The 26,193-nt window shown below is 42.2% G+C and overlaps 2 protein-coding genes and 2 pseudogenes across 3 annotated transcripts; 3 read left to right on the top strand and 1 right to left on the bottom strand.

The window, feature by feature from the left end:
- Positions 1-426: 426 nt before the first annotated feature.
- On the top strand, positions 427-1,331 carry LOC103652455 (uncharacterized; annotated as a pseudogene).
- Positions 1,332-6,333: 5,002 nt separating this feature from the next.
- On the top strand, positions 6,334-7,394 carry LOC100275779 (LOC100276928-like pseudogene; annotated as a pseudogene). The gene is given in 1 exon segment (NR_148559.1): positions 6,334-7,394. The product of NR_148559.1 is annotated as a protein-like pseudogene (transcript).
- A 13,575-nt stretch (positions 7,395-20,969) lies between these two features.
- LOC100284365 (frataxin) lies at positions 20,970-23,062 on the top strand. The gene is made up of 5 exons (NM_001157260.2): positions 20,970-21,442; positions 21,921-21,993; positions 22,099-22,146; positions 22,254-22,348; positions 22,744-23,062. Exons 1-5 carry the CDS (start codon positions 21,183-21,185, stop codon positions 22,871-22,873), a joined length of 606 nt encoding a protein of 201 aa, NP_001150732.2. The 5' UTR covers positions 20,970-21,182; the 3' UTR covers positions 22,874-23,062.
- Positions 23,063-23,351: 289 nt separating this feature from the next.
- Positions 23,352-23,849, bottom strand: LOC100282390 (uncharacterized). Its single transcript, NM_001155301.2, has one exon. It carries the CDS (start codon positions 23,719-23,721, stop codon positions 23,437-23,439), a length of 285 nt encoding a protein of 94 aa, NP_001148773.1. The 5' UTR covers positions 23,722-23,849; the 3' UTR covers positions 23,352-23,436.
- Between the last annotated feature and the right edge of the window lie 2,344 nt (positions 23,850-26,193).

Below are 26,193 nucleotides of genomic sequence, written 5' to 3'. Positions count from 1 at the left end.
CGTAGCGCATACGACTTCAGAAAGAAGCAGCATGATTCCTTCAGAATTTCCCTGCTATGTGTTAAGTAGGTTATGTGGGCAAATACCTGCTTTGCCCCTGAGGGGTCTCACATCCCTACTACTAAGTTTCTAACGTAGGCGTCCACACAGCAGCGGTTCTGCCTCGGTTGAACGCCCGCTCTCCCCACCGCCGCCGCAATCATCGCCCACACGCGGATCCCCCAGATCCTCCCCACCGCCGCCGCAATCAACGCCCACGCGGATTCTCCCCACGATCCCCTCCCCGCACACCCCCACCCTTCCATCGCCGACCGGAATCGATCGATCCACCCCGCACACCCCCACCCTTCCATCGCCGACCGGAATCGATCGATCCAAAGCCCCCTTTAGAGCCCCAGCTCTATCCAACCCACGAATGGGATCTCGATGCCCATGGCGGCCTCGGTTCGTCTCGCCGTAGCGGCTGCCTCGCCCCCGCTGACGTGGCGGAGATGGACTCGGGACTCCTCTTCTCGCCGCGTCACATCCACGGGCGAACCCGTCGCCTCCCGCACCGCGCGTGCGGGCGCCCGCTCTCCTCTCCGGGCCTCCCCTGTTCCCCGCGATTCCTGCGCCGGAGCCGCCGTCCGGAGGACACCGTGTGCGGCGGCGGCAATAGGTGGAGGTGTGGAGGCGGAGTCCACGGAGCGAGAGGCGCCCGATCGGATACTCTAAAGCGGGTGGCGCTGCTCGCGCTTGGCTGCTGCACTGTAGCCGCCGCTCTTGGCGCGGCGCGGGCAGTGGCGGGGGACTCCATCAAGGCGTCAGGATTCGGACTATGGGTGGCGGAGTTGCTGCGGAGGCTCGGATGGCACGACGACACCGTCGTGTTCGCGCTCGCGACGCCGCCGGTGATCGAGCTGCGGGGGGCGATCCCGTTGGGTATTGGCTGCGGGGCCCATCCACACTGCCCCTCTGTCGCAAACCCCACGCGCGTCGCCTCCACTGCACACCCCCGCCTTCCATCATCGGGCCTCTGCCGCAAACCCCGCACGCGTCGCCTCCACCGCACACCTCGCCCTTCCATCGTCGCCACCGCGCACTCGCCCTCCACGCCATCCTCGCCCCAAATCGCTCAGCTTAGGCATAGATGGAAGTCCCCCCGCATCCGCCCCTGCGGCAGAGGCCCTTCGTGCACGATCTGTTTGCCCCTCCACGCATGGTGGTTCCGCCTCCACCTATCGTCGCCCCATCCACTCAAGGCCAATTGCATCCAAATGTCGCGCAGGCCGCACGTCATCTTCATCCTTGTGGCGCCAACAACCATGTGCAGCAAGCAGCGGATGCGGTAGATGGTTGTTTGCGTCCCATATAACTCAATATATGCCTGCCCCGATGCTATCTACACGCCTAGAGGCGACAGTCGGACACACGGCCAAGTAGGAGCCAAAAAGAAGCAAGCCCCGTCGCCGTCATGGAAGGAGGAGGCCATCCCGCCCACGCTGACGAGGAGCCACCAAAGGAGAAGGCCCCACCACCCAAGGAGAAAGCCGCCCAAGGAAACCTTTTCATTTCAGGTGTTTAGTGATGCTACTTGCCCTGAAACCTTTCGATTCTTGTTGTCCTCCATGGAAGAAATGGGCTGTTTGTGTCTGATATTTTACCTAGGTTGTTTAGATCTACTAGAGCTTAATTTAGTCATCTAAAGTTTATCTGGTGGATCCACGACATTAAAAATGACATCAACCAATAATGCTTCATCTGTGTAGTCCTACTGAAAATCCACAAAAGGAACAGCTCCAATTCCAGATAAAGTTCATAAAAACAATTGTTGCATTATATGAAAGACCAATTAACCATTCAACTTCCAGCCACACAATTAACCATTCAGCTTGCAGCCACAGTTTTGTCGTGCCTGTTTTAGTAAATGAATTATGGGCTTTTTAATTGTTACTCCCTCCATTCATCAAGTTTTGTAACATCGTCCAACGCGTAATATTTTATAGAAATATAAAAACAATGATAATGTGTTGAAATGACAAAGTTATGCTTTCTTTACATCTGATTCGGAACCATGGCATGCTTACAGAAGTTCATTGGCACGTGTTAAGCTTTTGCTTCGCACACGGAACAACAAAATATGCTTTTTCCCTCTAAGATACCAGACCAGTTTAAAGCCTCCAAGAACCTTGGTTTACAAGCATACTGGACACAACATTAGTGAGGCATTGATATGCTTCAGTTTTTTTTTCACTTTTTGAGAAGATGAAGCATGCAGTAGTTGTTTCAAAAAGGATAGTGACAACTTTGCAGGATGTTCAGTTAAATTCAGTAGTCCTCATTGTTCACAAAACTATAAAGTAAGATCTGCATGGGCTGCTGAATCAGTCACACATCATGGATCATATGCAACTGAAAAAACATCCAGATGCAGCACCAGAACTACCTGGAATAGATGCCTTTTAGCTGCTGCTGTCTAACCAAAATAGGCCCCGTATTTGGTTTCCTTATATGTGCTTCTGCATTGCATTCATTTGCCTAATTTGTAAGATGCATATCTGGCATTTGATTGTTCATCTAGAGAAGGGTTGGAGGTCTTCATCAGACACTGCTACTGAATCCGTTGACATCATAGACACATGGGAACCTTTGGAAAAAGGCCTTTCTACCATAAGGATATTCTTATATTCCTTCAAATAGGAAATTGAAACACTAACACACTTTTGTACCCAGACTAAAGACAGTTCGCCATATGTTGATGATCACCGTGACACTGTCGAAGAAGCCTCTGGATACATCATCTCTAGGGTAAGTCAAAAACCTATCCTCTCGCTACAAACACAGAAGAATTTCAGAGTTGATCACTTTTCTTTTCCTAATTCGTAAATTGTTGTTCATTGTTTTCAGCTTTCCTGCTTATTATTGGATATGTTTGATATTGTACTTAGTTTATACCAACTACCTATCCCAAGCAAGGTGTCTTATATTAGATGGAGCTAGCTAGGCAGCACCAGCAAGCAAGGTATTGTACGATGGCAAGGTGTCTTATATTAGATGGATGGTTCGTCGTTCCAAAGGTTTCCATTAACCAACAATATATCATATGATCTCTGATCCAACAGTACCTACTCACTCTCCATCGTCTCCATCTCCAAATTGATGAAGGTGTGTACATCATCCCTTTCTGCCCCTTGCGATCGATCCTCTTCAATATATTATATTAGTTTAAAAGAATCGTTATTATCCAATTCGATTACTAGCAGTAGCTAAGAATCAGAAGCTAATAAAGTTCATTAATTCATATTCTTGAATGGGCTAGAATCTTAAAAGATTTAATACACATAACTAATTTAGAAAGCACTTAAATAAACTGCATGTTTCTCTTTGTTAGTTGGAACTCTTACTTTTGTATATTTTATTAAATCTCATCTTTCTTCCAAGCTTCAGCACTTTCATTGAGATCACAACCCTAGAAGAATTTGTGTTAGACCAAGTAAAGGTTGAGTTGGTCTATAAGACAATATATTAATATAGGAATTTGAGATGAAATTATATTTCTAGAATTACCTCTCAATTTATTGTAAACTATATAGTTCTTCGTTTTTAGAAAGACTCCTATTAAGCCAAAATTAAAGATTTTGCAATGCATTGTTTTCCTTGCTATTCTACTATTATGATATTGATGAAGAAACCAAAATTAAAGTTTGCTTTCACTCAATAATTGCTTCTACACTTCTAATTCGACCCTGCTATGTTCTGTATTCTACTATTCTGTATGCTGCTTAGAAACCCTCTGGTCGGGGGTTAGGTAATAGGTGACACTCCGACTTTGACGAATAATTTTTTTCAATACTCGGTCTGTAATAGTATTTATTTTTGAATTCACAATTCTGGTTTGATCATTCTTTCAAGTAGCACATGCTCTGTTCAAGTTTGGGGTTTAAATCTGCTTTAATTCCAATAGTATAATTCCCTGTTAAAAAATTCAAATAGATGAGTATAATTCCCTTTAGCTAGGTTTTCTGCTTTCTAACTACATTTCAGCATCCACCATAGCTGCACACTTATACATACAGTACCTTCTCCGGCACGGGAATTGAATTTCCATGTCCCATCTTCGTGTACTTGATCAGTAGTAGCCTCAACATACTGGCAACGAAAGGTTTGTGGGTGGCATTTAGAGGTAAGTTGCTTCACAGGAACTATTCTTTATGGGATTTTTATTATGTCATTCTTGTTTTTGTAATGACTACTTGAAATTGGTTTTGTTTAGGGTCGTATACTCATTTCTGTAATTTCCAAAACATCAGGAAAAAATGCACTACTTTACAGAAGGGAAAATCCTCTCTCCTTGAGATGCTCTTTTCGCTCCTTGAGATGGCAGTCCTAATGGTACATACAGTACAGGTTTTAAACCACTTTCTCATCAGGTGTGCCCAGCATTGCTTATCAAATGATGTCTCTTGCTGTTTTTGATACACATTTCTTTCATTATGGTGCTATTTTTAAAAGGGACGCTGGCATCTTTTTCAAAAATTTCAAAATTGTATCCTAAAGATAACAAGGTTTTTATTCTGTTTATCTGCATACATTGTCTTTGTGTGAGGACTCATAAAAAGAGGCTACTCATAAAAAAAGGTTTTTATTCTGTTTATCTGCATACATTGCTTTATATCGCGTTTATTTTGTTCTTGCTATTGCGGGTATTGTACCTTCATGAATATATGATAACTGAAGATCATTATACTGCATGTTTACAGGAATATATGATAACTGAATATATATTGAGAAGAATGTATTGCTATTCCAGGGTTTTGAGCACATCAATAAAGTGTCTACAGGAATAGGCTGTATGTTTTTTTTGGGGGAAAATACTGCTTTTGCTTGCAGCTCATGGGCAGTAAAGAAATGCATGTCCTCATAAATCATGAATGGTGATTAACCACAGATTTCTTGAGCTAAACATGATGACCATGTTTTTTCACTTCCTGTAATCTTGCTCTTTGTAGGTGGATCAAGTGCATCATGCCTTAGGGGAAGCTGGTTCTGGTCACTGGTGGAACCAACGGCATCGGTGAGATACCAATATCCCTGCTCTCCGTTCTAGCATTGCGTAGCATTTTCCTTGTTAGAAGTAAATATTTCGTGTTGAATTGCTTCGAGACAGAAAAGCTCATTTCTCTCTGAAGGTGACTATATCTTAGTGCCAATTACCGTGTTTAAAACATGCGAGATATTAAGCATTGGAGAACTAAGGATAACATGTTTGTGTTGCATTCTGATGTTACGTTTTCTCCAACTTGTTGTGTCCCACAGCAACACTTTTTAGCGTTGCTTACTATATCAGTTGGCAAGATATTGACAAAGTAGTGGGTACATCCTTTCAGGGCAGTTGGTTGTAGCATCATCGCTGAGCAGGAACATCAAGTCAAGGTTGCTCCTAAGAGATCTAGAAAAGGCATCATCCTTATTTGGCAAGTAGGATGAGAGTGTAGGTATGTACTGCCTGATACTCTGCAGTTGAAGTTAAACTTTCACCCAAGGTATCAGCCAATGTTAAAGAAGAACATGCACTTATTTAGATAATCCAGACAAAAGAGTTTTGGGCAAGGACAATCTTAATGGAACATAGCAGGACCCTTCGATTCTAGAATGAACCAAATAAAAGGTTAAATTTTAGCTGTGACAAACGTGTAATGAGTTATTATTGATTTGAGCTCTAACATCCATTTATGTGTTCATTGTGTACATTATTCTGGTCAAATCATGCACACATGTATGCTTAGTCATTTTATGTCCTTGCATGTCAATAACTATAGGTATCTGTGTTTATCACATATACAAGCTAACAATATACAATTATAGGTGAGACAACGTCTTAGTTCACTGATCACACACATATTTTTGTGACAGATTGGGATGGCGTCAGAAATCTTGTAAGTGCCTTGCCACATACAATCAAGATAATGGTTCTTGTGTCATCCATTGGTGTTACAAAATACAATGAGATACCATGGAGGTATAATGCCTTATGATTCTGAAGAGGAATTTCGATATTTACAGTTGAACTTCATGACATCGTAGTATGATAGTTATGCCTTTGGACTGGATTCAGATATAACTGACAGGTAGAGTATTTGAGAATCCTCTTGGACTAGATTTGTTTCATTTAGAGTAATGCTCTTGGACTAGATTCATTTCATTAAGGCCCCGTTTGTTTCGTTGGAATTGAATTCCATTTTAATAATTATAATTTAGACAAAACTAATTAAGTTCATCTATTTATATATGTAATATATTTGTATATTATCCTAAATCATATGAGAGAGATAGTTATATACTACATTTATGTTATAGCGAAGCAAGTAAAAGAGTGTGCTATAAGTTGTACATCGGAAAAACAACATGTAAATCTATAGAATCAATTTCCATCTCTCACCTCATGAATTTGAGATAGTCTTATATAATAACTTTGGAAAGTGGTGGAATGTCACATTCTAAAAAAATAGTCTATTCCATTAGTAAGATTCCAATTCCTCAAAATGAAAGGAAACAAACGGGGCCTAAGAGTATTTGAGAATCCTCTTGGACTGGATTTAGATACAACTAATAGACAAACAACAGTGTTGTCCGCGTTAGGACATTCATCTAGCAATTCATTAGAATCAGATGACTGGATTGAACCTACTGCCTATGTTCTTAACTCAACTGCTCTTCTTTCAAGGGAACATAGGAATGTTTTGGATTCTTTCCGTCTGTTGCAAAATGATCCCACCGTTCACAAGCAGAGAGCAGTTATAGTTGTTGGGTTTGAACTCTGAACACATATTTTTGACCAAATACACCATCATATGTAGTTTTACTATTGTAATTAAGTTGTATCACAAATTCACGGTAGTATTCTCGTGAAGACCTCCATTATGACCTTGGAACAGATTCTTGAAGCTAGCAATTATTTCTTCCGGTATGTCTCATTCTGGTGTGTAAGGTGAGATGTAGCACTGTAGCTCCTCCCACCTCGGTGCAAGTGTAAACATAAGATGACATCTGCACTTTTAGCTTGGAACTAGACGATAAGTTGAATTGTAGATAAGTTGAATTGTACGTACAATCTTGTTCTTCATGTGCCTATTTCTTATTCTCAAAATTACTTTACATTACCTTATTTACATATTTCTTGTATTTACGTGTTTTAATTTTTCAGTAGGTTCTACTTCTGCACTTGGAACCATCAACAAAGAGTCAAAGAGTAAAGATGTTATTCCACGATGACGTGTTTCATACATTATTTATCTTTACGTTATGTTTTGTTGTAGATTTTTAATTGTTATTTTCTATTTTAGTATTGCATTGTATGGTTGTTTCCTTGAAACCACATTCACACTCATCTCTATAGCAATGAACGGACACTTTGTTATATCTTTTAAGATCTTTTAAGTATGTAAACATCCAATATGAGTGATGCTAGCAAGAATATAGAATAACAATTAGTGATTTTACATATCTATGGATTTTATCATATTGATTCCGTAGCAACGCACGGGCATATACCTAGTCTCTATATAAGGAACATGTACACCACCTCATAATACAGAGATCAGAAAGAGGCCAGAGGCCCAACCCTATATCCAGTGTCTCGTGTATTTCCTCTGTCATGCTTATGGGAAGGGAGACGGGTTCTCTACATCTTCTTGCGCCTCTACTGCTGACGGGAGGGAAGGGAGCGGATCTGGTGATCCGTGGTAACGTAGTTCTCAACACGTTATCAGCACGCTCTACCTCGACGTTGCTGCTGGATTGTTGGATCTTTTATGGGCTTGGCCCATTTATTGAATAAACTCTATGGTGTGTAATGGTGGAGAATACCAATAGTACCACATTGGAAGTCCAAGGGTCCTTTGCCTTGACTTATATGGTGGGATTTATTCCACTTAACTTGAGAAGTCAAGAAATGGACAAGGGCGTGCCACACGCGCGCGCGCGCGCCGCCGCCGGCCGGGCCGGGCGTGGCGTGGCGAGGCAGGCAGGCAGGCAGGCCGGCGAGCGGGCGGGCGTGGTGTGGTTGTGTTAATTTTTAGCACTCACCAACCGCGTACGTTAGCCGAGTGACTCTGTCTCTTCGTCTGGCGAGTGACCCTGTCTCTTCGGCAGTCAGCCGAGTGACCCTTCTCCTTCAGCTGCCGACTTATGGCGTGACTCGGCGAGAGCTGGCCGACTCATGGCATAACTCGGCTAGAGCTGGCCGACTCTTGGCGTGACTCGGCGACCTTTCTCCTTCAGCTTCCCTCTGCGAGAGGTTAAATAGAGGAGCACCCCTGTCACTCGGTACACGCGAAAAACACTTTCAGTCTCACAATCCAGCCGCCGAGTGAGGGTATTTCCATCTCGTGACTCTGCGCGCACAGAGAAGCGAGAGGGCAGGTGCCTCCGAAGCCGGTGCCGTTCGAGACCTTGCACGGGGGATCGGCAATTAGGTTTTTGGGGAGCGTCTTCGCGACTGCCCAACATCTGTCGTTGTCTTCATCGCTGGTTCTTGGCGTCTTCAACTCGATCGGATGACAAGAGAAGTTGGACAAGGATCAGGATCCTCGGAGCGCATGGGAGGGTATGATCAATTCAGTTCATTACAGTTTTATATTCTGCATATTATATATGTCGTATGTAGCTTTGCTCTATCGTATTATAATATGTTATATCTGTCTGTCTTAATTTTACAGTCATCCTGTTTATATTGTTATCTGTTTATTTCCAGTTGTTCCGCAATAAACCATGAACCATGCTTATATACTTATTTTATTTATATGATTTACATGCTTCATATGCTTGGTGTTCTCATGATCCATATTGTTATGGATATTTTTGAGATCGCGATTTCTATGGTTAATTATTTATTAGATGTCATCATCATAATGTTAATTTATGGAATTAAAATAAAACGGAAAATGCCTATAATTCTAACAATCCAAAAACCTAATGTTAGGCATTTTTCTGTCAGAGGTTTTGCTGCTGTGCTAAAGCCTGATCCTTTTGATGGTAAAAACTTCTTGATATGGAAAGCTAAAATGGAATTGTGGCTAACTGCAATGTCTTGTTTTCATGCCGCTGAGGGCAAGCCTGCCAACTTACCTCCTGAGGATGAGGCTAAGTTTAAGGCTGAAGACAACCTCTTTCGAGGAGCAGTAATTAGCGCACTGGATACAAAATTCCAGAAAAACTATATCATCCTTCCCACAGGGAAAGAGCTGTGGGATGCTCTTGTTGGAAAGTTTGGAGTTACTGACGCTGGTAGCGAGCTGTACCTCATGGAGCAGCTGTATGACTACAAGATGGTTGAGAACCGATCTGTAGCGGAACAGGCTCATGAGTTTCAGGCACTAGCTAAGGAACTCGAACTTTTTCCTTGTCCTCTGCCTGACAAGTTTGTGGCTGGCGGTATAATCGCCAAGTTGCCACCTTCTTGGAAGGACTTTGCTACCTCTCTCAAACATAAGAGACAAGAGTTCAATGTGGAGGAGCTCATTGGTACTCTTGATGTTGAGGAAAGAGCTAGATCAAAGGATAATGGAAAAGGTGTGGAGACCTCTACTGCTAATGTGGTGCAGAAGAGAAACTTCCGCAAGTTTAACAAGAAGAAAAACCAGAACAAACCAGAGAACGCGAATAAACCTGTTCAACCAGCACAGTTTAAAAAGAAGAACAACAATAACAAGGGAAAGGGAGGATGCTTTGTCTGTGGCAGTGATCAACATTGGGCAAGAGAGTGCCCTGATCGCAAGTTCACTCAAGACAAGAAATCAGCTCATGTTGTAACTACTGAAACTGAAGGAGGAACATCTGGGTATGGTAATTCCTTACCATTTGTTCTTTCAGTCTGTAATTCACCTGAGTGGTGGATGGACAGTGGTGCAAACATTCATGTGTGTGTTGATGCCTCTATGTTCACTTCCTACCAGGTCGGGAGGTCTGGCGCCTTGTTAATGGGAAATGGGTCGCGTGCTCATGTTCTTGGTGTTGGTACGGTCATTCTGAAGTTTACTTCGGGAAAGACGGTGCCATTGAAGAGCGTGCAGCATGTGCCCTCTATCAAGAAGAATCTCGTTAGCGCGTCTATGCTATGTCGAGATGGATACAAAGTTGTTCTTGAGTCTAATAAATGTGTTGTGTCGAAACATGGTATTTTTGTTGGTAAAGGATATGACTGCGGAGGCTTGTTCCGCTTATCTCTGCATGATGTGTGTAATAAACTCGTGAATTCTGTTCATTTTTCTGACGAGTCGGATTTATGGCATTCACGTTTTTGTCATGCAAGCTTTGGCTGTCTTATGCGGTTAGCAAATATAAATTTAATTCCTAAATTTAACTTGGTCAAAAAGTCTAAGTGCCATGTGTGTGTTGAATCAAAACAACCCCGCAAGCCTCACAAGGCTACTGAGGCGAGGAGTTTGGCACCTCTAGAACTTGTTCATTCTGATCTGTGCGAGATGAATGGAATTTTGACCAAAGGTGGTAAAAGATACTTTCTCACTTTTATAGATGACTCCACTAGATTTTGTTATGTGTATCTCTTAAAAACAAAAGATGAAGCGTTCAATTATTTTAAGGCCTATAAAGCTGAAGTAGAGAACCAACTTGAGAGGAAAATAAAACGGTTAAGGTCTGATCGAGGTGGAGAATATTTCTCTAATGTGTTCGATGAGTTTTGCGTGGAACATGGTATTATTCATGAGAGGACACCGCCATTCTCACCACAATCCAATGGGATTGCTGAAAGGAAAAACCGCACTCTAACAGATTTGGTGAATGCCATGTTGAGTACAGCGGGATTATCCAAGGCATGGTGGGGTGAGGCGATTTTGACAGCATGTCATGTCCTGAATAGAGTTCCAACAAAGAACAAAGAGATCACACCATTCGAGGAATGGGAAAAGAGAAGAGTAAATCTCTCATATTTGCGCACTTGGGGTTGCTTGGCTAAAGTGAATGTGCCAATCAACAAAAAGCGTAAACTTGGGCCTAAAACTGTTGACTGTATATTCCTTGGGTACTCTTTTCACAGCACTGGGTATAGGTTCTTAATTATAAAATCTGATGTGCCTGATATGTATGTTGATACTATCATGGAATCAAGAGACGCAACATTTTTTGAGAATGAGTTTCCCATGAAGAATACACCTAGTGATACAAGTCATGAGACTATAATTCCCCATGAGCACGAACTGTCGATTCCTATAGATCATGCTGAGGATTCTCACGTACACATCCCTGAGGAGGATGACACTATAGTCACTCGAAAGAGCAAGAGACAGAGGGTTGCAAAATCCTTTGGTAATGACTTTATAGTGTACCTTGTGGAAGACACACCAACTACCATTAGTGAGGCATATTCCTCTCCTGATGCTGACTTATGGAAGGAAGCAGTAAGGAGTGAGATGGAATCTATTATGTCTAATGGAACTTGGGAGGTCGTTGACCGTCCTTATGGTTGTCAACCTATTGGTTGCAAATGGATCTTCAAGAAAAAGCTTAGGCCTGATGGTACAATTGAGAGGTACAAGGCAAGGCTTGTGGCCAAAGGATATACCCAAAAGGAGGGTGAAGATTTCTTTGATACCTACTCACCAGTGGCTCGATTGACTACAATTCGCACATTAATAGCCGTGGCAGCCTCTTATGGTCTTATCATTCATCAGATGGATGTTAAGACAGCTTTCCTAAATGGAGAGTTGGATGAGGAGATCTATATGGATCAGCCAGAAGGGTTTATTGCGGATGGTCAAGAGAACAAGGTGTGCAGGTTGATAAAATCATTGTATGGCCTAAAACAAGCACCTAAGCAATGGCATGAAAAGTTTGATAATACTCTTACAACAGCTGGTTTTGTTGTAAATGAATCTGACACGTGTGTATACTATCGGTATGGTGGGGGTGAGTCTGTTATGCTGTGTCTTTATGTTGATGACATTTTGATCTTTGGATCAAATCTCAATGTGATTGAGGAAGTTAAAAATCTTCTATCGAGCAATTTCGAGATGAAAGATTTGGGAGAGGCTGATGTCATTCTAAACATCAAGCTTGTTAGAGAAGCTGATGGTGGGGTAACTTTGTTACAATCCCATTATGTGGAAAAGGTATTGAGTCGCTTTGGTTTTAGTGACTGTGATCCTGCTCCAACACCTTATGACCCCAGTGTGCTATTAAGAAAGAATCGGAGAATAGCAAGGGATCAATTGACATACTCCCAGATCATTGGCTCGCTCATGTACCTTGCAAGTGCAACAAGGCCAGACATCTCTTATGCTGTGAGTAAGCTAAGTCGGTTTGTGTCGAAACCAGGAGATGATCACTGGCGTGCTCTTGAGAGAGTGTTGTGGTATTTGAAAGGTACTATGACATACGGTATTCATTATACCGGAAACCCAAAAGTGCTGGAAGGCTATTGTGATGCCAACTGGATCTCTGATGCTGATGATCTTTATGCCACAAGCGGATATGTGTTTCTGTTTGGAGGTGGCGCTGTTTCCTGAAAGTCTTGCAAGCAGACTATCTTAACGAAGTCTACAATGGAAGCAGAACTCGCAGCATTAGACACTGCTGGGGCTGAGGCCGAGTGGCTTCGTGATTTCCTATTGGATTTACCGGTAGTTGAAAAACCGATACCGGCTATTTCCATGAACTGTGACAACCAAACGGTGATTACAAAGGTTAACAGTTCTAGGAATAACATGAAGTCTACAAGGCATGTTAAGAGGAGATTGAAATCTGTCAGAAAGTTGAAAAACTCCGGAGTTATAACTGTGGATTATGTCCACACATCAAATAATCTGGCAGATCAATTTACTAAGGGTCTATCACGCAATGTGATAGAAAGTGCATCGAGGGAAATGGGTATGAGACCCATGTGAGATCTACTCTAGTGGAAACCTGCTCTATGTGATCGGAGATCCCGTGAAGTAGAGTGGAGAAACAAGCTAGGAGTAGATTGTGAGGAAAGATCCCTTCTTTAACTCATTTCTGATGCACATCTTTCCTATCTGTAAGGCAGGATGGTTTTTACCTTAATGTATTCCAAGAGTCTTATAAAGGTGAGATGTTGTCCTACAGAACATCTTCTGAGGAATACACCTATATGAGTCAGACTGCTAGTCACAGTCTATGGGATTTGGGTAATCCCTAAATACTCATGAAAGGCACTGAAGTGTGACTTATATGCTTCTAAACAGCGGGAATACCCTTCTGCAGCCTAGTATCAGCAAAGGATTTGAGTGAATCTTATTTCGCACAAAACTGTCAATTCAAGGCATAGTCCATTGTTCAGTTGTGAATGAGTGAAACTCTTATTCTAGATGGATGTTCAACTTAACAGTCTCCATCGAAACACTGATATATCAAAGGATTGTGATTCTGATACTTCATCATTACAAACCCTAGAGTTTGGTGGGGATAATTGTTGGATCTTTTATGGGCTTGGCCCATTTATTGAATAAACTCTATGGTGTGTAATGGTGGAGAATACCAATAGTACCACATTGGAAGTCCAAGGGTCCTTTGCCTTGACTTATATGGTGGGATTTATTCCACTTAACTTGAGAAGTCAAGAAATGGACAAGGGCGTGCCACGCGCGCGCGCGCGCCGCCGTCGCCGCCGGCCGGGCCGGGCCGGGCGTGGCGTGGCGAGGCGAGGCAGGCAGGCAGGCAGGCGAGCGGGCGGGCGTGGTGTGGTTATGTTAATTTTTAGCACTCACCAACCGCGTACGTTAGCCGAGTGACTCTGTCTCTTCGTCTGGCGAGTGACCCTGTCTCTTCGGCAGTCAGCCGAGTGACCCTTCTCCTTCAGCTGCCGACTTATGGCGTGACTCGGCGAGAGCTGGCCGACTCATGGCATAACTCGGCTAGAGCTGGCCGACTCTTGGCGTGACTCGGCGACCTTTCTCCTTCAGCTTCCCTCTGCGAGAGGTTAAATAGAGGAGCACCCCTGTCACTCGGTACACGCGAAAAACACTTTCAGTCTCACAATCCAGCCGCCGAGTGAGGGTATTTCCATCTCGTGACTCTGCGCGCACAGAGAAGCGAGAGGGCAGGTGCCTCCGAAGCCGGTGCCGTTCGAGACCTTGCACGGGGGATCGGCAATTAGGTTTTTGGGGAGCGTCTTCGCGACTGCCCAACATCTGTCGTTGTCTTCATCGCTGGTTCTTGGCGTCTTCAACTCGATCGGATGACAAGAGAAGTTGGACAAGGATCAGGATCCTCGGAGCGCATGGGAGGGTATGATCAATTCAGTTCATTACAGTTTTATATTCTGCATATTATATATGTCGTATGTAGCTTTGCTCTATCGTATTATAATATGTTATATCTGTCTGTCTTAATTTTACAGTCATCCTGTTTATATTGTTATCTGTTTATTTCCAGTTGTTCCGCAATAAACCATGAACCATGCTTATATACTTATTTTATTTATATGATTTACATGCTTCATATGCTTGGTGTTCTCATGATCCATATTGTTATGGATATTTTTGAGATCACGATTTCTATGGTTAATTATTTATTAGATGTCATCATCATAATGCTAATTTATGGAATTAAAATAAAACGGAAAATGCTTATAATTCTAACATGGATCAGATCTGCATCAACTCTCCGTCAATCCGGTAGGTCTCCGGCCTAGCCGAACTGTCCTACGCGACAGGCTTCGATTCACCCTCTACGCAATCGAACGGTATGCTTACTGTTCATCGTGTGACCGTGTGGTTTGAGTTGCGCGCGTCGTCCCTGGAGTAGTGGCGGCGGCAGCTCTGACAGGCTTAGTCAGGCTATCCGCAAGCGTTCCTCCTAAATTTTTCCCCTTATATCACTTTTTTGGGTCACATCATCAACATTTTACCCCCTATTTTTTTTATCTCCCGCAGCGGTTCCCCCTAAATAGTCCCCCTATATCCCACTACACTATAAAATATCATTTTCTATACATACTTTTCATCTACTATAAATTTTTTATCTACTAACAAATGGAATTGGGCCCACGTGAACAGTGTTTAGAGGGAGGAGAGAGACAACGCCAGAACGAGGGGGAGAGAGAAGGTTACCTCTACTTAGAGCGCTGGCTAGGGTGAGCCGCTGCGGCGTTGGAGGGCGCCCTGTAGCCGCCATGCGAGCTACAGGGCAAGGGGTGGGGGCGTCGCGCCGCGTCCGTTGCGGCCAGTCTCAGTTGGAGATGTGAGAAAAAAAGGGAAAAGCACCAATGCATGTGGTCAGACGTGCGAAAAAAAAGAGAGGAAAAAAAACAATGCATGCGGCAAGTCTGTTAGAGATGTGAGAAAAAAAAGAAAGGAGTCGCATGCAACCGCTTGCTGGCCAGATGTAGCCACATGCACGTTTAGAAAAAAAAAGTAGGTCCTACAGATTCCCCGCATGCAACCGCTTGCTCACCGATTCCAGCCGCATGCACGTTAAAAAAAACTCCCATGTGTTGCATGCATGCGTGGAAGGTGGAGTGGTTAAGAAAAAAAACTCTCATATGCTCTCTGGTGCCAAATTTTTTTTGTTGTTAAGAATTTGTGGCTAAAAACCGGCGCAATTGTCTTGTTAAAGTTTTATGAGCTTCTTACAATAGAAAGTATTGTACTACCTATATATAAATTCCTGTTGAATTAATCAACTTTAACATAATTTAATTTATATACATGCTCTATATTATTTATTCTATTTATTTTCTGGTGCAAATAACAAGTAGAATAAAGCATGTTTTATGTTACAATTTCTATTTTAATTAATTATTTTCCGCAGTAAATAATTAGTAGAAAAATAGATGTTTAAATATGGAAAATATTTTTTTACACCTGATGTGTTATGCTCATGCAATAATTTTGGTGTCTATTTTTCTGCTTTTATTTCTCGTATCAGATATTTAGCAGAAAATTATTAAAATGCATGTAAAGTCTATATTGTCCATACTTAAATCGCTCTAAATATTTGTGTTGCGTTGAGCTTTCGGACTCACGTCGAGCGATTAAATTGTATAATGGGTACTCAGACACGCCGATCAGGCTGCGTTGGTAATCAGCTGAGTTATGACATTAGCTGAATATTGACTGCGCCCTGGCAACACGACGCAATATTTGTGCCGTTCGAACTTGGCTGCGTCATGTGATTGCTATGTCGCGCTCTCCATTAATCGGATCGCTCCTGTTGAGTCAGACCGCCATCGCTGAGTCGCGTATTTTTCGCATGCCCTGCAGGCACGGTTCGCCCGCCATGATCAGCGAGCCACAATTGCGCCTGTTGCGCACGTTGCGTGGATTTATCCTATACCCCGACTATCGAGCCACAATTGCGCATGTTGCGCTTGTTACGTAGGCTTATTCGTTGTCGTAGCCTTGATGGCCACACACATGTTGACGCCAGATACGCTGGAGCTTGTACTCGCGTGGAATGTGATGGATTATTCGAGCCCCTGAAGTCACAGCATAGCGCAACCTTCGTAAACAATGTTGTTTAACTCTATATTTTATTTGATTGTATTGTGTGGCATCATATATTTATTTATATTACCAAGTGGCCATAAAAACTATATCAAGCTCTATAGTGCTTGAATAATATAGGAAATTAAATTGAAATACAACAGAACATGGATAAGTTAATTCTCTCCTCTCTTCTCATGCATAAAGTTTTACCCGAAGTAACCCGAAGATATATAATATAATGCATAAAAGCCTTTTTGGCATAGAAGATATCACAAATTGGGATTATATTAGTAAGCAAAAAGACCTTACCAAATGATTTAAGATCAGAAATCTCAGTGATACATTGCTCAACCAGATGTTAGCACATTGCTCTCTTTGTTGTTGGATGACATGAAGCAAACTATGAGATAAAAGGACATGTAACCGCTAGCAACACGAAGTTAAAAGTATACCGAGAGATTATTCTGAGAAATTTTTCACTATGTTGGTGTGAAAACCATAGTGTGTTCCCGTCGAACCACTTTACTCGTTCTATCGAGGACCTCTATGCTTGTGTCGCATACATCTCTCGGAAATGTAAATACTTATAGTCACTGAATTGACTCAGGATAGTCCTTTAACAAGTTTGGTATACATTGTAAGCTAAATGGTAAAGGTCGGTCCTGAATGGACACATACCTGGGGTTTATGTAGCTGAACTACACTGAATTCCACACTTGGCATGCTTACCATTATCTACCTCCGATCTACCAGAAGTGAGAAGAGTAGACAAATAACTATGAAATCCCACATCACAACAGAACTTGAAGCTAAATTAGACATTAACATGTCCTTGGTCCTTGGAGCCAGAAGAGTCATATGTCTTGACCACTAAGCTATTGGTGATGGTAATTTGTGATAGAAATATGAAGATCTTATGGAGACTAGAGGTATTCTCCCTAGTCTTGATGACTCCTTTGTATGAGAGCAGTATTATCTATTGTTGAAGACTAGTCCCAAGCGGATATTGGTATTTCTTTCGCTCTTGCCAAGCAGTTATCTCCATTTGCTTTGTCGAAAGCTTACGAATCAGATGATTTTTCCCATATAAAAGGAATTATTGGCCTTGTCTGTTCTATTCCAAAGCTTCTCTTTTTGCTGAACAATAAAGAGATCGAAATAATGCTATATATAACAATTTGGTATATAATATGAGGAGAAATGTTTGCCTTGCTGGCAACACCATAAATAATTAATTATTGTTATAAGTTCTCTCTCAAAATTATTATACCTAAAAATGTTGCATAAATCGATACTCAATTTCAGAGCGGTATGAGTAATTGGGTAAAACATGGGCAATGATAAAACGAGCTGGACTATACATTTCTGCACATAAAAATCTCTGCTTGGTAGCATTGGCCTGATGCCGTGCACTTTACTACCAATATCTACACACATATTTTTCTATGTGCTTAAAAGCATAATGCAACCAGTGAATGTCTTTATGAGCGCTAGACCCTGATGATCATTTTACTTGTTGATCTGAAGTCAACTAATGGCTCCAAACGACGAATGGTATGCATGAGCCCCTGAAGGACCCGTATGGATAAAATAGTGTTGCGCATATCAGTCTAAATCTTAATGATTGATTATGCATTTGGTAGTAATAACAATAAGTTTGCAGAATTGTAACCATGAAGCAACTTGTTGTTGCGTGTCTCGCTGGATGTTGAGACTAACCCTTCATGTTGAAGGACAAATATGTAGTATTCATGCCACTACATTAATCTAAGTCCAAAGCTCACTGCATAAAACCCCTATCTGTAATGTGCGTAAGATTTCCCAAATAAATCACCATAATAGTATACATTGGCCACAACTGGATGATTGTGGTTGGGGATTTTATCCGTATGTTTTTAAAACATCCTCGGCATTAGGGGAGGAATGCCCATATAATGTAATGCCTCAATATTCTATTAAACACACAAAAGTCAAACTAAACCTGTCGTTCGATGTGTACTCCTGTGTATATGAAGTTTGCCAGAAATCGTTGAAGAGTAACCATATTGGTCTGAATGCTTCTACCTGATGTAGATGTGGATATACCCGGGATTAATATAATATCCACATCTGACTTATTGGTATTTGATCTATTCTCGGGGACGCCTGTGAATATGGTCCATTAGCCTTAGTCAAAGCATATGTTCTGATTGCAGATTCACGTGGTCTGTGATAACTCTCATCCGATTAATTCACCCTGATGGTGATTTGCCTCATGAAGAGGTTCATCTTGATGATGAAATTCCTAGCAATGCGCGCAATATCATTGTGCTGGGAATACGGAACAATGAATCTTTCGTTTTGGGAAATAACGGAGATCATTATTAAATGTGGGAGACAAATATGTCGACACCTATATTGCCTCTCTAGATTGCAAATGGATCCAAAACAAAGTCCTAGGCATGAGTGCTTTAAGCTCTCTTATCGGGTCATTGATAAATGCAATCGAGGCTGAACCAATAATCGCAAAATGAAAGTCGCGAGCTTGAAGTTCGGACATTTATGGGCACTGTTGAAATAATGTGTGGTGAATGCGATGGTTCAAGTGGTCTTGTGAGAGACTCATCCCACGTATGTGTTGAATAAACACAGTTCCGCTATGTAATATATCTGGCAAATGGCATGAATTATAATATGTAGTTAATAGGATTCTGAAGATCCGTCATGAGATCCTAGGAGGACTCATATCTTTGAATTGTAAATATGCAACATATAAATCTCGTACCGAATAATACATTCCTGATGAATGATCACTCTCCTATGTAGGGAGAATATCTCGTAGTTGAGACTATCGTTCCTAGATGGAACCTATCCAGAAGAAACAAAGTCTGTGTTGAACACCAAAGTTTGATAATCCCTATAAAGGGATAAAGACCCATACAGACCCGAAAAGGAATAAGATGAGGTACCAAAGGACTTGAAGTTCAACGAATAAGCACATGTGCATTCCATGAGTTTTACTCATGGTAATTTCCACTAGTTGTGGAATTACGGTATCCTCTAAAGCCCTGATGGCAGAAACCTATAAGGTTTAGGTGTTACTGGCAAAATATCCCCATTGTGCCAGAATGACAGACTATAATGATGTATCTGATCGATGAAAAATCTCTGATGGATTACGATCTTAGATGGACTTTTGTGACACCATCATAGATGTTGCAATGGATGAACGCCTCGAGCGATGTATCATATTTAGAATATGTACTATTGCAACTATATTATCCCCTAAGTCCTATTGAAGGACATGTTATTTGCTTTGCACAACTATGTATAAATTGTGGTGTAAGATAGAAAATGATAGCACATCAACCTCATCCATTCTCGTTATTCCAGATGAACAATGAGACATATATCTTGAAGAATATGCTTGAGTAATGAGGGATAACGACTTTGACAGATGTCATCGTCAGGGGGAGCGAATGTTTATATTGATCACAACCGCGAGACAATAAATGTCATATTCTATGCCCTAAAGGCGTGAGTTTGATGATCAATATGTGAAGCTTTATGGAACTTTCTATCAAATATATAGATCCAGTCGATCGAACACCATCAGTCAAAGTGGCTTATTTATATTGATACATGCACTTACCTCGTATATCCTAGAAGTGAGTAGAGGTAAAGTTCCTGAAATAGTCCTTGCAAGGATATGCAATCCGTTTGCTAAATCTTTATGTGCATATACTTCTAGAAGAAGATGTTTTGTCTTATTGATACGGTTTTGCAAGGATCAGGGGGAGCACATTTCTAAAGTTAGCCCTTGTAGAAGATTCGATAGAATCTAGATCTCAGAGGATCGAAATCTGTCCCGATGACAGTTGTTGTACTCTTTTTCCCTTAGTGAGTTTTCTTGAAGTTTCTCACATGAGTTTTTTAACGAGGCAACAAAGTGCAAATGCAATTTGTATTACCATGCACTCTTTCTCCATATTTTTCCCACTGGGTTTTTCGGAGTTTTAACGAGGCATGTGTTGGTCGCGGTATTCGCCCAAGGGGAGTGTTAAGTAACCCTAGTTAGGGTTATGTGGGCAAATACCTGCTTTGCCCCTGAGGGGTCTCACATCTCTATATAAGGAACATGTACACACCTCATAATACAGAGATCAGAAAGAGGTCAGATGCCCAACCCTATATCCAGTGTCTCGTGTATTTCATCTGTCGTGCTTATGGGAAGGGAGACGGGTTCTCTACATCTTCTTGCGCCTCTACTGCTGACGGGAGGGAATGGAGCGGATCTGGTGATCCGTGGTAACGTAGTTCTCAACACTATGGATGCCTTCTGCCCGACAGCATGCTAGCAGCTCGTTAACTCTGAGGAAATAACTTTTTGTTGAGCTTGCTGAAATTCAAGGCAGTGGTAGAGTAGTCAGTAGTCACGGTAGGGCGCTCGAAGCCCGAAGGAGACTGGTGGACAGCGGTGTTCATTGCCTGTCCAACGGCCCATAGAGCGAGTTGGGCCAGCGCGCCCAGAGAAAGCAGAAGCAAGCGCACGCTAGGCTTCTACTCTAGTCCAGTGGATGCCGACCTACCGTCTCGTTACGTGATCCAATTGCAGCCTTTACGGGCCCAGTACGGGGCCATCGCCGTTCCAGTTCCAGCACCACCGCCCGTGGCCGTTGTAGCAGGGCTGCGCCGCCGCTCTGACTGCCGTAGGCTGCTGCGTGGGCCTCCTAGGCACACACACGGGCGTCGGCGCTGGCCATGGCGTCGCCGTCGCGTAAGGTTCTCCTAGGCGTAACCTTCGAGAGGCGGCTCCGGTCTCGCACTCGGCAACTCTTCTGGGCCGCCGATCTCCCTGTAGCTACCACCTCTCGCTCTCTCGCGGCCGCCGCTGCCACGACGCTGCCGTCGGGCGGGTCTCCAGCGGCTCTTCTGTTCTCTTTGAGGACCATCTCGTCAACGCGCCTCTCGAAACTGTCCGCCTTCAGTGACGCGCCCGGCCCATCTGTGGTGGACCACAAGTTTGTTTCTCGACCTCGCAGTCTCAGCACGTTATTCCATTTATTTATGCACTCTGGGTAGTTTGGAAAGCTTTCAAGTGCGAATGGGTCCAATGGCGAAACTGGATACATCATACATGTAAGATCGTTGGATGCTTGATAGAGCAATTTTTGTTGGAATTTTTTTTGCCTCCACCTGTGTCAATCGGTAGCCCTAAACCAGACACTCAAAATGCTATGTAATTTTCCAATATAGTGACAATGGACAAAAGGTTGTTCAGGAGAGGTAAGAGTTGCTTGAATCGAATCAACAGTCTGAAATGTGGAAAGCTGGGCTTACTGATATAAGTTTATCACAGTAATTTAAAATAAAATCTGATCGTGAGTATGTTAACTGTTTTTACTTTATAATTGCTCTAGTTTGGTTACGTGAGATTTGCTACATAGCTTTTTTTCGCATGGGTTAGCTGTTGATTATATGATTATGTACATTGAATAGGTCGATAATGCAAGAGGATGAATTTCACAAATTAGCAGATGAGACAATTCATGATTTGCTTGAAACACTTGAGGTGGTGATATGGCCTTCAAATCTCAGCACTTGAGCAAAAGCTCTCGTCGAAGATGTTAAGCCATTGTACCTTTGACCGATACAATTCTTCATGTCTCTATTTTAGGAATATGGTGACTCCATTCAGATGGATGGTTTCGACATAGACTATGGGGTTAGTTGCAACATGCCATGGAGAATCATGTGATTCTTACTATTATGTGTTTTTGTTTTCGTGTATTCAATTATTGATGCATCCTTCTCTTTTCCTTGACATTCTAGAACCAGGTTTTGACATTGAGGCTTGGGGATTTGGGGACATATGTTGTGAACAAGCAATCACCAAACAGACAAATCTGGCTTTCTTCACCTGTAAGGTAATACTACCATCTTAGTATCTCAGTTGTTGTTTGTTTCATTTTATGTATTGGACCTCTGAGTTAGATAGGCATATAGTTTCAGGAACCTATCACTGTGTAATGGCTAATGATTACATGTCTTCCTTTTTTGGGAAGGAAAAAAGGCATTTTCTGGATAGAAGAGAGCGGCCATTTGTGATATGTCGTTTGGTTTATCCAGTAGGCTATGCGTCTTATGATGTGGTTCTGAAATTTATCTATACTTCATTTCCAATCAAATAGACCCACTGTTGGATATCTTGTACAGCAACCAAAAGCTCTTCATTGAATCGTCTATACTTCATTTCCAACCAAAAGCTCTTTATTCTTATATATCTTATATATAAAAAAATGCTATCTGGATATGCATGCAGTGGGCCTTCTAGGTTTGACTGGGATGCAGCAACTAATGGTTGGATATACAAGCGAACTGGATCGAATCTTGTGCAACTTCTTGAGAAGGAGATTGGTGAGCTCTGTGGTACTCCAGTACAACTTTCATAATAGTACAGGAAATGCCACACAACTAGGTTGGATGGAGAGCAGTGCACTTGAGGTACAGTATGAATGAGAGTATGAGACAACCCTCCTGTAATATGGTTATTCACAAGATTTTCTTCTGGACATTTGCACACTGTTTGGGATAAATAATTTCATTCGCTGATAACAGGACAAAGTAAACATCAGACATATATCCTTTGCTTTGAGATGCCCTAGAGACCTCAAGTAGTCAAGTGCTCATGGTACTTTGTTGTATAATTTTCACCTTCTGTTAAAAAGGACAGACCCAATGCGGGTGGCTCCCACATGAGTGGGGTTTAGGGAAGGATAACTAAGTCAAGCTCTACCCCTGTATTATTTTGCAGAGAGGTTGCGTCAAAACCTAGGATCTTTGGTCCAGTGGGAAGCCTTTTCACCACTGCGCCACACCTTTTGTTAGTATCATAATATGAGTAAGTTTGTCAGACTACATTAGTGTTTCTGAATTCAATATCACATTGGAGCTGGACCAAATTGACATTAAAGATCACTGTTCTGTTGTACTAAGCAACAAGGATCAAGTTACATCAATATTGAAACATCATGTGTGCCTCTTCTTCCATCAGCTTAGGGCTCAATCTGACCATGAGAATGCAGAACTCCATCTGATCCAGCGCCCCATCCCCGTCAAGATCCCCTTCCCTGATCATCTCCGGGAGCTCATCACCATGGAGTTCTCCAAGCCCGAACCTGGCCGCATTCTGCTTCAGGCTCTGGCAGGTGATCTTGCCTGTCCTAGGCTCCATGAGCAGCTGGAACCCTTTGCATAGCTCCTGAATCAGCCCCTCCACCCCTACCTTCCTCACCATCATTGGCAGGAAGTCCTACAACTGCATGGAGGAGCCGTTGTCTGAGCTCGTACTAGAATTGCCCCGGGAGATCATGGTGAAGATTAAAGATCTGGCAATGGTTGGCAAGATTTATGAGTGAGATTGTGGTTGATGAGCGATGGAGAGAGAGGTTGTTGGTTATATAGGGGGGGGGGGGGGGGGGGGGGGGTGAATCCATGGAGGTCCTTAGAAGTAGAGTCTCCCAGTGCATGCCAGCCAAAGTACAGGTAATTGTAGCCTTGCAGGTTTCCCTGAGCTGCCTATCTCCAGGTGGTTGTTGCATCCGGTAGTTTCTGCGAAATAGCACACAGGGTTAGCTGTCTTCCGCGAGATCTGAAAGAGTGGTTGCTTGAACGGGTCTTGTTTCTTCCTTTTCGCGGTTGACTTACTAAAACAGGGGGCTTAAATGCTTGATGACATAAGAAAACGGAAAGGTAGTGTGAACGCTGACTTGAAGTTTCGGCATGAACAAAAGCAGATCAAGTAGCTGATGATATGATAATAATAATCTGTGATCAAAGATCGTGGACGGTGTCACGTGTGAGTAGGGGTGATAACGAGCTCTAAATTTTACACTATAAGATTTAAGGATTGGATTAGGGGTGATAATAATCTGTGAACAAAAGCAGATCAAGTAGCTCTATTTCTATTCATTTTTGAACTACAAATTATTTAGGACCCTACCATTCTGTGAAGAAGCATTTAGATCGTGATCTATTACCACCTCTACGTATGTGTAAGACAAGAAACAAGTTTGAATCAGACTAGCAAGGAGTATACGAAACGGTGAGGGTGCGCATAGTCTTCTGAACGTAATCCTAGTAAATTTCGTTCCAGTTATGTTCGGCTTAGGATGTCGCTTATGGTTCAGTTTCAGCATATTTGGCATCATGCCATGGATGACGCACTTGTCCTCCCGATAAAAACTCTGAAGGCAGTAAACGAATTTCACAGATGGCTAGAATCCAAAGCATGAGAACACAACGAAGATTTGGACACTAAACAAGCAAGAACCAATGAAAAACCCAAAACTCAGTTCAAATCAGATAGGTTTGATAGCATACCGGACAGGTATGGTATGACTTGAACAATGTGTATCATCGTAGAAAAAAATAAATTCTAAAGGAAGCTTTAAAAAATCTCCACAAAATTCAATAGTTGAAAATACCCGACATGCATGATTTGTACACCGGATAGATCCGGTATAAAATCAGACTGCAAGAGTTTTCTTCAAAATTTCATATCCGATTCAAATCTACTTTGGTTGAGTTTAAATTTTACAAAGAAGTTTCTAGGATGCTGAGAGGATATCCTTAAAGCATCAACACCCTAAAACTCACTTAAACAACCGTGATCTCAAAACCAATCTCCGAAAACGTGGTCTTCTCCAAATACTCAAAAGATCAAATTTCGCGTGCTTTGTGAGGAATCTGCCAAAAACAGTTTGGTAGAGATGTTCCTCAGATGTGCTTAGCACGAGTTGATCCAACCCAAACAATCTCCAATCCTCAAAAAATAAAAAGATGCAACAAAACAACAAAGAGAGGGTGACCGAGAGGAGAAAACCCAAATCGATTCAAAGCACGAGATCTTACGATTGAAAGGAAAGGCTGGTTTTGTTGTCATAATATCAACTTAAATAAGATCTGGTCTTGAACACAAACAAATGGCTCAATCTCTCATGTGTGGATATCTCAGTACAAGACTCTTGCTAAACTTAGAAGATGTTTGAATGCACTAGAGCTAATAGTTAGCTGCTAAAATTAGCTGAATACATCACTATTAGCTACTTTTAGCAAATTATCTAATAGTTAGCTAGCTATTTGATAGCTAGTTAATTTCCTTAGCATTTTTAGCCAACTAACTATTAGTTCTAGTGCATTCAAACACCTCCTTAGAAAACTAACACCTAAAGACCGAAATGAAAACACTAGAAGAGATGGTTGGCTTGGCAACACACGTCTTATTTATAGAGCCATATTATTATATCACACATTCCAAGCATGTCCTTAGATATTTTTATCAACAACTTAACCGCAAGGATAAAATGGTTCAAGTAGAGATATGTGCACGATGGCCACAAGCCCTTCACAAAGAATGCTATGCCTTGACGCAAGCTTCCCGATGACGCTATGTGCCACATTGAACTCCATTCCAAGTTTTGAGGCTCAAATCCAGCAAACTGTTTACCTTTGGTTTTGAGTCCCAAATAATCAAACCTAGCTAGAGAAGCGTATCCGCTACACCTCCTCTATGATATTGATATGTGTCACCACTTGTCCTTGACCACCCAATCATCAAGTCCTTTGTGCTCCCGCTTGACTTAGTTAATCGTTGTGTTGACTTGGTCAACCTAGTCTATTCCTAGACATTTACACTTTCTTGTCGATGTCCCTAAGTGGCAACCACCTATGTTCAATCTTCTGGTCCAAGCCTCATGTCCCTACTTCACCA

The sequence above is a fragment of the Zea mays genome, chromosome 3 (assembly GCF_902167145.1).
Source record: "Zea mays cultivar B73 chromosome 3, Zm-B73-REFERENCE-NAM-5.0, whole genome shotgun sequence".
Classification (NCBI taxonomy): domain Eukaryota; kingdom Viridiplantae; phylum Streptophyta; class Magnoliopsida; order Poales; family Poaceae; genus Zea; species Zea mays.
This window is presented reverse-complemented; position numbering and strand designations above follow the sequence as displayed.

Bases quoted from the DNA above. Each gene is read 5' to 3' on its own strand.
- LOC100284365 (NM_001157260.2), top strand. From the start codon at position 21,183: ATGGCGTCGCCGTCGCGTAAGGTTCTCCTAGGCGTAACCTTCGAGAGG. The intron at 21,443-21,920 runs GTTTGTTTCTCG...TACATTGAATAG, and splicing joins CCATCTGTGGTGGACCACAA to GTCGATAATGCAAGAGGATG. The intron at 22,349-22,743 runs GTAATACTACCA...ATATGCATGCAG, and splicing joins TGGCTTTCTTCACCTGTAAG to TGGGCCTTCTAGGTTTGACT.
- LOC100282390 (NM_001155301.2), bottom strand. From the start codon at position 23,721: ATGATGGTGAGGAAGGTAGGGGTGGAGGGGCTGATTCAGGAGCTATGC.